At 40.7% G+C, this 15,380-nt stretch overlaps 1 protein-coding gene across 8 annotated transcripts in view; it reads right to left on the bottom strand.

Annotated features, from left to right (window-relative positions):
- The window catches only part of LOC120529798 (rho GTPase-activating protein 21-like), a 408,601-nt gene that overhangs the window by 93,030 nt on the left and 300,191 nt on the right, over positions 1-15,380 (bottom strand). For all 8 annotated transcript variants that reach the window (XM_039753942.1, XM_039753944.1, XM_039753943.1 and 5 more), the window contains one exon: positions 11,154-11,208. In XM_039753942.1, the coding sequence (XP_039609876.1) occupies positions 11,154-11,208 (55 nt within the window). The remainder of the gene's footprint in view (positions 1-11,153; positions 11,209-15,380) is intronic.

Raw genomic sequence — 15,380 nt, 5'->3', positions numbered from 1 at the left:
GTATAATTCCTTCTTTTGCACAATAATAACAGCTGCTGACTTGCACAGACCACTGACACACCAACTCAGTTCTGCTGCATGAAGTCATACTGGGGAGTTAAATGATTTTAGCAACTGCAAAAGTAAGAAATACAAGCACAGAAAGCACTTATCTAGTGTGAGTGCTATGTTGAATGGACCGGCACCCCAACCAAGGGCGGACCAGGAAGTTATGGGTGCCAGCTCATTGTCAGGTGAGGAGTTGTGCTTTGAAGGACAGGAGATGGCTGCTTCTGGGAGTTGTGTCTTCCCCCATGTGCACAGGATGGCAGCATCTCACTACTTGCGAATGGATAGAAGCAGGGCAGGCTGGGAGTTGTTGGGGTCCTTGGGGTCAAGAGTGTACCTGCTGTGAAGGGCTTCCACCTGACCCAGATGTGCAAGGATGCGACACTGGAAGTACTCTCAAGATTCAGCATTTAAAAAAAAAAAAGCCAATTTAGCCTGCACCAGTGGTAAGAGTCAGGAGGAGATCGGATGAGACTACGTGGGAGGTGCGGAAGGAGGAAAGAAACCATATTGCTATAATGTACTGCTGTGGAAGTGGAAATAGAGGTCTGTAGGAGGTACTATAAAATGAAAAACACACCTTGTGTTTGAACCCAGGACTGGGCTGTTTGCTTGTGTCTTGAAGCTTGGGGGTTCAGTGGAGGCCCCCATTGGTTACACTAGAAAAAAAGCTAAAGAGGGAACAAGCTGCCTATGCATGGCTCTATTAAATGTTATTTATACAGTGAATAAATTATGTACTCAGTATTTACATTACACCAGCTGTAATCAAAGTAAAAGGGGGCTTCACAAAGTACTGACACAGAGGGGGGATTCTTTAACCATTTTAGTGATTCTGTTTTTTATTTCTATCTGAACTGTCGTTATTATATCTGTTGTATGTTGCATTGAGTAAAAATTGCTGGAAAAGCAACAAAATATGAATATATTGAAGGGGCGAGGGTTAGGGTTATCCATGTCTGCTATGTTAGAATATAATATAGTATAGTAAGGGTGACCAATCAGGGAATGAGACATTGTAATGAGCAGGCTCCAATCAGGGAAGGACATGTAATAAGTGTGAGCCAATCAGAGCATGATTAGAGTTCAAAATATTTTCATCCATCTATATTGTAACACTGAGCCAGCGTTTTCAGAAGTATATACCTCTAGAGAGCGTTTTCAAAAGACTCTGTTTTCAGAGGTTATAAACTCCGGGATATGGTGTGGATAAAAGTCAAAAAGAAAGATAATGTCTGTGTTTGTAAATGAAAACATAGTAGTGTGAAGGTAGCCATAGTCTGAGCTTATAGCACACTTCTATCTCTTCAGGGCACTGTGATGTGCTTCGTTTTCATAAATGCATTAGTTTTTCAAATGAAAGGTATTATAAAGTTTTTAAATATATTAAGTTTTTATATAATTTTGTACATTAAATTATCTTAAGTATTTGTTATGGTAACACACGAGTTTGGACATCACTCTGAAATAAAAGGCTTTGTGCCCTTCAGGCAGAATTTTACATAGCATTCCATTGTGTGCAAGTTACCTATTAGCTGACTTTAATTGAGACCATTTTTTTAAAAATCTACTTATTTTTTTCTGTTAATTTTAAAAAGTTATGTTATAAGCGCACTTGCTATCTTTTAGTACAGACCTGAGAGTTTGGCAGCAGCTACTTCAACAATAATCACTGAAGACACAAACATTACAAATATAGGTCAGCGACGCTAATTACTACTCTGCACCAAGCCGGAACTACTCAGCAGATCACCCGTTTTAATTAGTGTAAAAGGACCCTCCAAGTGGCTGGTAGTTTTCTTGTCAAATTCATCTACCCTCTTTTTGTCTTACTAGAAGCTTAAATAATACGTTTAGTGCAAACAGAGTTCATTATGATGAAACAGAACTGAACAGTGGGAGGGAGGAAAAGGAACGCTACTGGAAGCAAGCAAGCAACACATTCAGAAGTCTCTCTCACACACACACACACACACACACACACAAAAACACCTCGGAAGTTCTCTTAAAAATGTTTTGGAATTTTCCAGGTTAAAAAAAAAAAAAAAAAATACAAAGGATTAACAAATACAGTGGCAGCTTTGCACCATTCCACCCATGTACCTCACAGCTCACCAATACAAATTGAACAACTCCCTGTAATTTTCTCCTTTCACAGCTGTGCCTGAACAAGCCTTTCATTTATTCATCTAAAGCCTTCTTTTCATAACAGATTAATTGAATTTTACTCAAAATCAATTTCAGCAATCTTTCAATTAGGTGGTACCTTAGATTTTGATTTTATAGCCATACTGAAATGTGAGTAATAGCAAGGTCTACGCATGTTAGCAATAGATCAAGTTATGCAATGTTACTAAAGTTCTATCTCTGCTTTAATCTCATCTTCACCTTTTTCAACAAAACAACAAAAATAATCTATAAAAATATCATTTGGGCCTCACTGTCCCTGTATTATGTGCTTCTCACTGTATACTGTATATTCAGATGATAAACTTCATCTGCTTCTTATTTCTGAACACATTATTAAGTGTCAAGTCCAATGTTAGACCCTACACTGCTTGCGTTCATCTTATTGTTCATAAAACTTTAACTAGCTAGCTGATTGGGCTTAACCAAATGAGACAATAAAGGCACGGAGGTATAAAAAGTAACACACAACTAAAGACAAATAAGATTAGATCCATTCATTATATGTAATTTATTATATCTGAAGTCGAGGTCAAAGCATCAGACTTCCATACTCTGAACTGGACATGAGGGGCAGAGTATTATAATGAAGAGGAAGAGGCTCTGTGACATACTAACTTGAGAAAAAAATGAAAGAAATGCTGATAAAACTATTCATGAAAAAGTTCAAATGTAGCAGTGCAGCACTCAGTCAGTAGTCAGTCCTATGCATGTTTTATAGAGCACAATCAAATATGTCATGTGACAGCATTTCTGAATTGGATTATAGTCTATATGCTATAAGCACCTAATATAAAAATGAATAAATAATTTTAATTTTAGTTTAGGTATGGCACAAGTCTACCACTGTTCTACATTTACTCTTATGTAACTACAGTAGACATTAACAAAGGCTTCTTTTAGAATTAATTTCAGTCATAAGGCATCAATAAATACAGTAGGTTATTCATCTCTGCATAGCACGCCATTTGATAAGTGACTAATGAACACGAAGGGCTCACAGGTCTTAGACTGAAGGCATATCAAGAGGCATACAGCAAGTCTCACTTAAGTCAATGCTGACCACTCCGGAGTGAAGTTACTTTAGTAGGCCACATTGCACAGGTGAACAGCCACTTTACTGATGTTTGGCAGATGTTAAGGTCTCGTTACATAAAAGTAAATGAGCAATAAATGCATTTTTGCAGGAATTCAACTAAAGGGATGCAAAAAAAAAAAAAAATCTAATGTATTGTTTGCGGAGTACAGAGTCGGCAGTGTTGTGGGGAGTAATATGTCTGTGTTCCTGTTCAGGTACAGTTGTTATCAATATTCTGATTTACTACCCAGTGCTGAAAACGAAGTTGGAGAGCCGACAAAGAAAAATGCTGCATAACAAGAACAAACTAAACAGGCTACAATGGAGCGAAATCACCAAGACCCCAAACTTTTCAAAGCCTTCCGTCAACTGAAATTGATGTAATGACCACCAGGCAGTGCGGCAAATTCAAATTCAAGCTCAGCTGAAGAAAATTGATGTGTTTGGGTCCTTAAGTGTTCTTTGGAAGACAGAATAAGAATAATTTCCAAAATGAGTAAGAAAACAGAAAGGCTATAAGCAAAGAGACCTCCTAACCAAAAAAAGAAACAAACCAATAAAAAAAAAATATCTAGAACTAGCCAACCCGCGGCGTACCATACGCCGCATAATCAGGCCGGTTTATTAATGATTTTTAAGCACAGGGAGAAAATGAACATTTGAAAAATCGGTAATGTAATAAATCAGCAAGAAACGCAACATTGTAACAATGCATGGAACGAACCAACACACAATCATCCATGACTGAAAACTGGCGGACCGCCATCCCTCATGTGCCCACCTCCAACTCGTCACTTGAGTCGTCATCTTTGCACAGTCCAGATGCACCTGTGACTCACGTAGACTTTGTGTTCCTGCAGGAGCATCTAAGAAGACGCATGTTTGTCGCGGATGCGAATTGCTGTATGTAGCGTGTAAAACAGTTAGATATGGTGCACGCGGTCGTGCGTCGTAACCGAAAATTCAGTTTTTAAAGACTGCTCACTTCATTGTGTTTTAACCTCAGTTGTAAAGGATTGTTTTAAGGATCCCATGGGATACCCCTCACAAACAGTTTTACACGCTGCATATGGCGATTCACCTCAACAAGAAACATGCCTCTATGAACAGTCAACGTGGCTTGGAGGTGACAGGAGTTAGTGGGCGTGGCTCCTTCCTGTGTGCGCCATAGGTGTCTTACTTGTTGGCGGCTCAGTGAATCCACGCCCCTTCCAGCATGCATTCCATGGGTGTCTTTGTGGTGTTATGGGTCCACAGCTCACTGAGCAAAGGCCATTTTTAAATAATCACCGCACCCGAGGCGGCTTTGTGAGGGGGGCGATGTTGTAGCGAGCCGCGGGGCAGTCGTCGATGTGGGCGTTTCTCACCGTGTGCACAGGTGAGGAACTGCCCACATTCGTGATTGCTCCCATGGCTAATGCTACAGCTGTGATGGCCCCTCACGATATAAAAAAGAAGCACAAGTCGGTTGAAAGGGTGAAAAGAAACATTCGGAGAGAAAAAAGGAAAGGAAAGAGGACGGAGGTTAACGGGAGCAGATGAGGAGGCAGGTCGGTGAAAGAGAGAGAATGAGCGAACGAACGAGCGCTCACGGGCAGCTGCGAGGGCCTGGGGTGTTGGGCCTACACCCAGGCGTTTGAGTTAGATGTCGCTCCCGCTGAGCGATCAGGTAGCGGGAGTGAGCAGGGAAGGAGACTGGCCGCAGAGAGGCCATGGAAAGGCAGCGGAAGTCGGGAGACTTGGTGGTTGGAATCCCCAACGTGGGCGACCTGGCCATTGGTGGAAACCAAGTTCTCCGAGGCTGGGATGAGTGCCATACCGGAGCCAGGGTTCGGGAGGTCTCCAGTCTCATGCGTGTGTTTCAGGAGGGCAGCTGCAGAGAGCGTCTTGCCTGCTGCTTGGCCCAAACGGGATAAGCAGGTGAGACACTAATAGAAACGATGCACCGGATTTGTTATTGTTTTAAAGATTGCTTCCTAAAGAAGATTTTTAACCTCTCGTTTTAAAGGATTGTTTTTTCTTATTGTTTTAACCTCCACGTTTTACCTTTTATGGATTTATTTAATGAAGAACTTTGAAACTGCACTAATTATGGAACACTGTTTTGATTGTTTCTTTTAATAAAAGCACTATTGCACTTTTTGCACCACCCCTTGCTCAATTGTTTATTTGCCTCCATTGACTAGCTCACTCGGTTTCATTATCGACGGTGTGGGGTTCAAGTGCTTCCAACAGCAATGGGAGTGTGGAGCCTGAACCCACATCGTCACATTTGGTGGCAGCGGTGGGATTCGAACCCTTTAAGTGATTTCTTGATTGAAACAGGTGTGGCAGTAATCAGGCCTGGGGGTGGCTACGGAAATTGAACTCAGGTGTGATACACCACAGTTAGGCTATTTTTTAACAAGGGGGCAATTACTTTTCACACAGGGCCATGTAGGTTTGGATTTTTTTTCTCCCTAAATAATAAAAACCATCATTTAAAACTGCATTTTGTGTTTACTTGCATTTTATTTGACTAATGGTTAAATGTGTTTGATGATCAGAAACATTTTGTGTGACAAACATGCAAAAGAATAAGAAATCAGGAAGGGGGCAAATAGTTTTTCACACCACTGTATATAGATATTTACTGTTAAAATCTGCTCCGTACTTCTAAAATTTTTATTATGATGCTGTATTAAGGATTTGTTCTGTTCTGTGTTTTGTATTGACCCCCTTTTCTTTTGACACCCACTGCACGCCCAACCTACCTGGTAAGGGGTCTCTCTTTGAACTGCCTTTCCCAAGGTTTCTTCCATTTTCCCTACAAGATTTTTTTTGGGAGTTTTTCCTTGTCTTCTCAGAGAGTCAAGGCTGGGGGGCTGTCAAGAGGCAGGGCCTGTTAAAGCCCATTGCGGCACTTCCTGTGTGATTTTGGGCTATACAAAAATAAACTGTATTGTATTGTATTGTATTGTACATTAACAGCCATGCATTATAAGGTGACTAACAATAAGGCACTCACAGAATTTTGTTCCTGCGAGACACAGTAAAGAAAATATTCAACTGGATAACCGTTCCTTTGTTGGCTATCAAAGTTGGTGTTGTAAAGAAGCTCAATGCTTACACGCGGTTCATCAGTTAAACAAATAAAGAACACAGAGTTAAAGCCCAAGGCGTGCTGCTGCTCAGTACGTTGAGCCTGACTAACACATCACAGCTTCGACGACGGACTCCTTCTGAGATTTCTTTTCTTTTTCGATCAGGTGCTAATTAACCCCTTCAACCTTTAAAACTCCAAGTTACCACTTTAAGGGATTACTAACAGGAATTAACAGCATTACTTACCATAGTGAGATCATCACTAATGAATTAAAATGACTGAAGGGAATACTCTTTTGTTAAGTACTTCTAACCCAGTTAACTCAATCATATTAGAACATTCACACGGTCTACATACTGCATGCCTAATTCTTCAGACACACAAGCCAAGCGCCAGCTTACATTAAACGTCCATGCCCAGCATCAACAAAGCACTCCAGTTTTTCCTTATAAGATAACATGCATTAGTCACATATCACAATACAGACATTGTGTAAAATGACAACAACTCTCTCTTTAACACAATAAATAGGGATCCTAACTTGAAGAGGAGCAGGGACATTCAAACGCTCCACGTAGAATGAAAGGAATATCTGCAGAGAAATGGCTCCACAACTGTTCAGTGCTGTTTGTGCTCATCGTTTAAGGATAAAGAGCCATCTGTAATTTAAACCTAGCAGATAAGGATGAAACAGTCAGAGTGAGAGCCCATGTGTAGAAGGAAAACCAGGATATTTATAGTGAGTAACACTGTAGGTATCCATTATGAGCAAGTTACGTAGAATATAGGCCTTAATGTAAGTGACATAAAACAATAAAACATGACAGTAAAACACTTTGCTATTTATTATTATTATTGTTGTAAACAGAATATGCAATAAAATATTCATAGAATGTTAATAGCTCTCTTGCTCATGGCAACTTTGGCCTGCTGCAATGAGATGGGCCGAGGCTTGCGGACTTGGCCAACGATATTATCTTCCTCAGAGCCACTCAGCGACGCTCACTGGGTGCACACCGACATTGGAACATGAGACAGCAAAGGTTGGGTTGTGAGTTAGTGCTTTGAAAAGCATCACCAATCCCCCATCTATGTCGGTCAACAGTGGAACACTTCACCAACCTTGGTAGCATTGTGATGACAGGCGGTCGGTGTGACCAAGACACTATATCGGACTGAGAAGGTGACGGCTGTTATATGCTTGGTGCATATTTAGATATCCAACAGCATCGCACTACCAACTAAAATTCACCTTCTGCTTATCTATACCAGTGAAAAGGCGACCACAACCATCACAAAACACCTGAATGTGTTCCAGTAACAGTGCCGCCAATGGATCCTTCGTATCTAATATTATGACAACGTCAGAAATTAAGGAGTATATCGTCAAACCGTCACTTGCCCTTTAGTCGATATTGCCACAGAACGGCGGTTTCGTTTCGCGGGCCACATCCTCCACATGCTCCCATCTTGCGGATGCCAGTGCATACGAAATGGAAGTAAAGGCAACTAAGGCAAACCTGGCAGCACACCTTTCTCTAAGATCATTGTGCACTCAACTTGGCATGGGACGAAACCAAGGTCGCTGCTGCTGACCAAGCTCGATGGAGATCGCTTGGCACCAAATGTTCCACCTGACACAGGAGGAACCAAGTCTAAAAGTAACAGCTAGTGTGAGCCCATGCAGTGTAGGAATACCAGGATATTTACAGTAGGCATCCATTATGAGCAGTGCTAAGTCTGCAGGTTATAAAGCATAGTTACAGTTAGGTCCATAAATATTTGGACAGAGACAACTTTTTTCTCATTTTGGTTCTGTACATCACCACAATGATTTTTAAATGAAACAACTCCGATGCAGTTGAAGTGCAGACTTTCAGCTTTAATTTAATGAGGTGAACAAAACGATTGCATAAAAATGTGAGCCAAGTAAAGTATTTTCTAACACAATTCCTTCATTTCAGGGGCTCAAAAGTAACTGGACAATTGACTCAAAGGCTATTTCATGGGCAGGTGTGTTCAAGTCCGTCGTTCTGTCTTATCAACTAAGCAGATAAAAGGCCTGGAGTTGATCTGAGGTGTGGTGCTTGCATGTGGAAGATTTTGCTGTGAACAGACAACATGCGGTCAAAGGAGCTCTCCATGCAGGTGAAAGAAGCCATCCTTAAGCTGCGAAAACAGAAAAAACCCATCCGAAAAAATTGCTACAATATTACAAGTGGCAAAATCTCCAGTTTGGTACATCCTGAGAAAGAAAGCAAGCACTGGTGAACTCAAAAAGACCTGGACGTCCACAGAAGACAACAGTGGTGGATGATCACAGAATCATTTCCATGGTGAAGAGAAACCCCTTCACAACAGCCCACCAAGTGAACAACACTCTCCAGGGCTTGGTCGCGTATCGATATCCAAGTCTACCATAAAGAGAAGACTGCATGAAAGTAAATACAGAGGGTGCACTGCAAGGTGAGAGCCACTCATAAGCCTCAAGAATAGAAAGGCTAGATTGGACTTTGCTAAAGAACATCTAAACAAGCCAGCAGAGTTCTGGAAAAACACTCTTGGGACAGATGAAACCAAGATCAACCTCTACTAGAATGATGGCAAGAAAAAAGTATGGAGAAGGCGCAGAACAGCTCATTATCTAAAGCAGAGCACATCATCTGTGAAACACGGTGGAGTCAGGCAGTGTGATGGCTGCCAGTGGCACTGGGACACTAGTGTTTATTGATGATGTGACACAGGACAGAAGCAGCCTAATGAATTCTGAGGTGTTCAGAGACATACTGTCTGCTCAAATCAGCTAAATGACGTCAAATTGATTGGGCGGCGGGCGTTTCATGATACAGATGGACAATGACCCAAAACATACAGCCAAAGCAACCCAGGAGTTTATTAAAGCAAAGAAGTGGACAATTCTTGAATGGCCAAGTCAGTCAGTTGATCTTCACCCCAACTGAGCAGGCATTTCACTTGTTGAAGACTAAACTTCGGACAGAAAGGCCCACAAACAAACAGCAACTGAAAGCCACTGCAGTAAAGGCCTGGCAGAGAATTAAAAAGGAGGAAACCCCGCCATCTGGTGATGTCCATGAGTTCAAGACTTCAGGCTGTCATTGCCAGCAAAGGGTCTTCAACCAAGTATTAGAAATGAACATTTTATTTCCAGTTATTTAATTTGTCCAATTACTTGTGAGCCCCTGAAATGAAGGGGTTGTGTTAAAAAATGATTTAGTTGCCTCACATTTTTATGCAATCGTTTTGCAACCCACTGAATTAAAGCTGAAAGTCTGCACTTCAACTGCATCGGAGTTGTTTCATTTAAAATTAATTTTGGTGATGTACAGAACCAAAATTAGAAAAAAGTTGTCTCTTTCCAAATATTTATGGACCTAACTGTATATAAGTCTTGACAGAAGTGTCATAAAACAATGAAAAATGAGTGCAACATACTTCACTAGCTTTGCTATATTTATGATTATTATTGCAAACAGAATACGTACTAAAAATGTTTACAGATTGTTAATAGCTAGTGATAGTTAGTAAAACTTTATATGCTCACAATGGATACCTAAAGTCTCTAAGTTTTAATGTTTTTTGATATACGGTGGAACCTCGAGTCACGACCGTAATTCATTCCAAAACTCTGGTCATAACCCGAAGTAATTTCCCCCAAAGGATTGTATGTAAATACAATTAATCCGCTCCAGACCGTACGAACTGCATGTAAATATATTTCTTTAAAGATTTTTAAGCACAAAAATAGTTAATTATACCATAGAATGTACAGTGTAACAGTAAACTAAATGTAAAAACATTGAATAACACTGAGACAAACACCCAGGCACCCTGCTCAGCTGCACGCTCGCTCTCTCACTCTCTCTCTTCTGCTTCTCGCCTTCACAGCGAATGCACAGGGAGGACTGAACACATGTGGAAATCATCAGCGCATATGAACCAGAAGGGAAACTGGCTTGTCCGTCACCCAAGTGCGTGGTCGTGAACAGATGCAAAAGTTTGGCGAACTTTGAGGTCATAACCCGATTTGTACGTGTTCAGAGACATTCGTGACCCAAGGTTTAATCCTAGAGGGTAGAGAAAAGTCAAGCAAAATGACACCTTTTATTGGCTAACTAAAAAGATTACAATATGCAAGCTTTCGAGGCAACTCCGGCCCTTTCTTCAATTGTTCTTTTGTATGACCTTTGGGGGCTAGAGGGCAGGGTCAGCTACTGTACAGTGCCTCAGAGTAATCTTCAAATTAAAAGCCTTACTTTAGGGTCCAATGGAGTAAAGTCCCTTCTGACAGTAACAGGACTGGTATGGCAACCTTCCAGACACCAGCGCAGATCCTTAGCGACAGAGCCACCACTCCGCCCATAGTTAGGTACAAATTCATATAACATATTAGAAGTTTAAATGTTTATAGAATGTTAATAGTTAGTAAGAGCCCAAGCAGAGAAGAAATGGCAGGATATTTATAGCAGGTAACACCGTTGGTATCCATTATTAGCATATTAAATCTGCAGGTTATAAAGCCTATTATAATTCTTAATGTAAAGTAAATGACAAAAACAACGAAAAGTGACAGTAACATATTTCAAGAGCTTTGCTTTTTTATGATTAATTATTATTGTAAACAAAACACATAATAAAATGCTTTGTAGATCATTAATAGCTGGCTTATAGTGGACACCCAAACTAAAGTGAGGTTGCAATTTAAAGTACACAGAGTATTCCTAAGGGTTCACTTACCAGCTGCAGAATGTCTTCATCTTTCGGCATTACACACAGATCAAGGACAGTGTCACTGAAATGAAGAATAAACAAACTGCTTTAAAATTCATGGAGCCTAGAGATCGCTAAACAGCTTTGCTAAATATGTATTCAAAAACAGTGCAAGTAATAGCTCTGTGCACTGGTAAAGAAAACACATTTTGCATGATTTATTCAGATGATAAACAGAAATCCAGCAAAAGCAAAGAAAAGAGAACTTCTGTGGGTTAAATCTCGGCATTGCTCTGAAATTTACACTAGCAGCACTACTTGCCTTTGCATGCCTGCTAAAATCGAAGTGACTGCAAGATAATGAAAAATAATTTTCAGATCTAGCTGGAAATACAAGTGAAGTATGATAAACATAAGGGTTAGATAGCACATTCCATATGCAAACATTCTAGTAATTTTGCTCATGCACATTTCAATACTATCTGGTTCTATTTGTAGCAACAGTCATTCTGAAATGTTAAAGCAGCTTTTAGTCAACTATGTGCAAACAGGAAAAATGGCAGAAAGAAAAAAAAAGATTCTATTAAGTGCAGATTTCTTAACACTATGCAACTGGTAAACAGAAAGTCGGGAAAATAAAAGCAATCCTATTGTAAAATTGCCTTAATTCCTTCATTTAGTAAGCAGGAAATGTGATGAATAAAATGAAATTATACATTATTGTATAAGCAAGTTTAGAACTAATCATATTAGTATTTAAAGAGTTGCATAGGACTTTTTTTTTTTTTTAATATAACAGTCTTCATTTTAAACGTTTCACCCACTCCAGTACAGAAGCAACGTCAACCTCAACCTCAGCCCAGCCTGGGACCTCCAAATGTTTTGTCCTTCCTAACACACACTGGCAGTATCATCCTGCTCTGGAATTGGAGGTTAAAAGGCTACAAAGCACCAATTTGTTATTTTTTCTCTTTAATACCATGTCCACCTCTTTCTTAAAAATTTCATTTCAATATAACCCAAAAGCAAAATGAGTCCTAGCCACTTCACTGCAATCACATCATATGAAGCATTCAATCAAGTCTCATAAGGCCTCTAGCATCATGTATTGCTGGAACATTCACTACATAATTCACCACACTAAATAGTTTAATTTTTGGAAGTTTTCAAAAAGGTCATTTATAACACAGAATGTATTGTATTAATGTATTGTATTGAATGTATTAAGCATAAACAACATGTGTGATGTAGCCATCAAGAAACTGACAGTGCCCTTCCAAAAATAAAGAAATAAACCAATCAGATTGAGCCCAGCTAGGTATCGTTTATAAAAATCAATCTCTCTCTCTATATATCTCTCTCTCTCTCTCTCTATATATATCTATATTTATATCTATATCTATATCTATATATATATATATATATATCTATATATATATATATATATCTATCTATATATATATCTATATATATCTCTATATATATCTATATATATATACTGCTTAAAAGAATTAAAGGAACACTTTTGAATCAGAGTATAGCATAAAGTCAATGAAACTTATGGGATATTAATCTGGTCAGTTAAGTAGCAGAGGGGTTGTTAATCAGTTTCAGCTGCTGTGGTGTTAATGAAATTAACAACAGATGCACTAGAGGGGCAACAATGAGATGACCCCAAAACAGGAATGGTTTAACAGGTGGAGGCCACTGACATTTTTCCCTCCTCATCTTTTCTGACTGTTTCTTCACTAGTTTTGCATTTGGCTACAGTCAGTGTCACTACTGGTAGCATGAGGCGATACCTGGACCCTACAGAGGTTGCACAGGTAGTCCAACTACTCCAGGATGGCACATCAATACGTGTCATTGCCAGAAGGTTTGCTGTGTCTCACTGCCCAGTCTCAAGGGCATGGAGGAGATTCTAGGAGACAAGCAGTTACTCTAGGAGAGCTGGAGAGGGCCATAGAAGGTCCATAACCCATCAGCAGGACCAGTATCTGCTCCTTTGGGCAAGGAGGAACAGGGTGAGCACTGCCAGAGCCCTACAAAATGACCTCCAGCAGGCCACTGGTGTGAATGTCTCTGACCAAACAACCAGAAAGACTTCATGAGGGTGACCCAAGGGCCCCATGTCCTCTAATGGGCCCTGAGCTCACTGCCCAGCAGCATGCAGCTCGATTGGCATTCGTCATAGAATACCAGAATTGGCAGATGCACCACTGGTGCCCTGTGCTTTTTACAGATGAGAGCAGGTTCACCCTGAGCACATGACAGAAGTGAAAGCATCTGGAGAAGCCATGGAGAACATTATGCTGCCTGTAACATCATTCAGCATGAGAAGTTTGGTGGTGGGTTAATGATTGTCTGGGGAGGCATATCCATGGAGGGTCACACAGACCGCTACAGGCTTGACAAAGGCACCTTGGCTGCCATTAGGTATCAGGATGAAATCCTTGGACCCATTGTCAGACCCTATGCTGGTGCAGTGGCTCCTGGTGCACGACAATTCCTGGCCTCATGTGGTGAGAGTATGCAGGCAGTTCCTGGAGGATGAAGGAATTGATACCATTGACTGGCCACCACACTTTCCTGACCTAAATCCAATAGAACACCTCTGGGACATTATGTTTTGGTCCATCCAATGTCACCAGGTTGCACCTCAGACTGTCCAGGAGCTCAGTGATGCCCTGGTCCAGATCTGGGAGGAGATCCCCCACAACACCATCTGTCATCTCATTAGAAGCAGGCACCGATGTTGTCAGGCATGTATACAAGAACACAGGGGCCATACAAAGTGCTGCGTACAATTTGGAGTTGCTGCAATTCAATTTTGGCAAAATGGACTAGCCTGCCACATCATTCTTTCACTCTGATTTTTGGGGCGTCTTTGAATTCAGGGCTCTGTAGGTTGATCATTTTCATTTCCATCAAACGATGTGGCAACCTTTCGTTCCTAACACATTACCCAGTCTATATCAGTATAGATATCCAGGAGGATTTCTTTTTCCCATTGAGATCTGATGTGTTTTCAAAGTGTTCCTTTCATTTTTTTGAGCAGTTATATATATATATCTATATCTATCTATCTATATCTATATCTATATCTATACACATACACACACACACACACACACATATATATACTGTATAGAGGTGCTGGTCATAAAATTAGAATATCATGACAAAGTTGATTTATTTCAGTAATTAGTTATTAGATTCATTCATTACACACAGACTGATGTATTTCAAATGTTTATTTCTTTTAATTTTGATGATTATAACTGACAACTAATGAAAGTCCCAAATTCAGTATCTCGGAAAATTAGAATATCAATTAAGACCAATGCAAAAAAAGGATTTTTAGAAATGCTGGCCAACTGAAAGGTATGAACATGAAAAGTCTGAGCTTGTACAGCACTCAATATTTAGTTGGGACTCCTTTGGCCTGGATTACTGCAGCAATGCGGCGTGGCATGGAGTCGATCAGTCTGTGGCACTACTTAGGTGTTATGACGGCCCATGTTGCTCTGATAGTGGCCTTCAGCTCTTCTGAATTGCTGGGTCTGGCGTATTGCATCTTCCTCTTCACAATACCCCATAGATTTTCTATGGGGTTAGGGTCAGAAGAGTTTGCTGGCCAATCAAGAACAGGGATACCATGGTCCTTAAACCAGGTACTGGTAGCTTTGGCACTGTGTGCAGGTGCCAGGTCTTGTTGGAAAATGAAATCTGCATCACCATAAAGTTCGTCAGCAGCAGGAAGCATGAAGTGCTCTAAAACCTCCTGGTAGACGGCTGCGTTGACCTTGAACCTCAGAAAACACAATGGACCAACACCAGCAGATGACATGGCACCCCAAATCATCACTGACTGTGGAAACTTTACACTGGACCTCAAGCAACATGGATTCTGTGCCTCTCCTCTCTTCCTTCAGACTCTGGGACCTTGATTTCCAAAGGAAATGTAAAATTTACTTTCATCAGAGAACATAACTTTGGACCACTCAGCAGCAGTCCAGTCGAGACACTTCTGACGCTGTCTCTTGTTCAAGAGTGGCTTGACACAAGGAATGTGACAGCTGAAACCCATGTCTTGCATACGTCTGTGTGTGGTGGTTCTTGAAGCACTGACTCCAGCTGCAGTCCACTCTTTGTGAATCTCCCCCACAGTTTTGTTTCACAGTCCTCTCCAGGGTGTGGTTATCCCTATTGCTTGTACACTTTTTCTACCACATCTTGTCCTTCCCTTCGCCT

The sequence above is a fragment of the Polypterus senegalus genome, chromosome 5 (genome assembly GCF_016835505.1).
Source record: "Polypterus senegalus isolate Bchr_013 chromosome 5, ASM1683550v1, whole genome shotgun sequence".
NCBI lineage: Eukaryota > Metazoa > Chordata > Cladistia > Polypteriformes > Polypteridae > Polypterus > Polypterus senegalus.
This window is presented reverse-complemented; position numbering and strand designations above follow the sequence as displayed.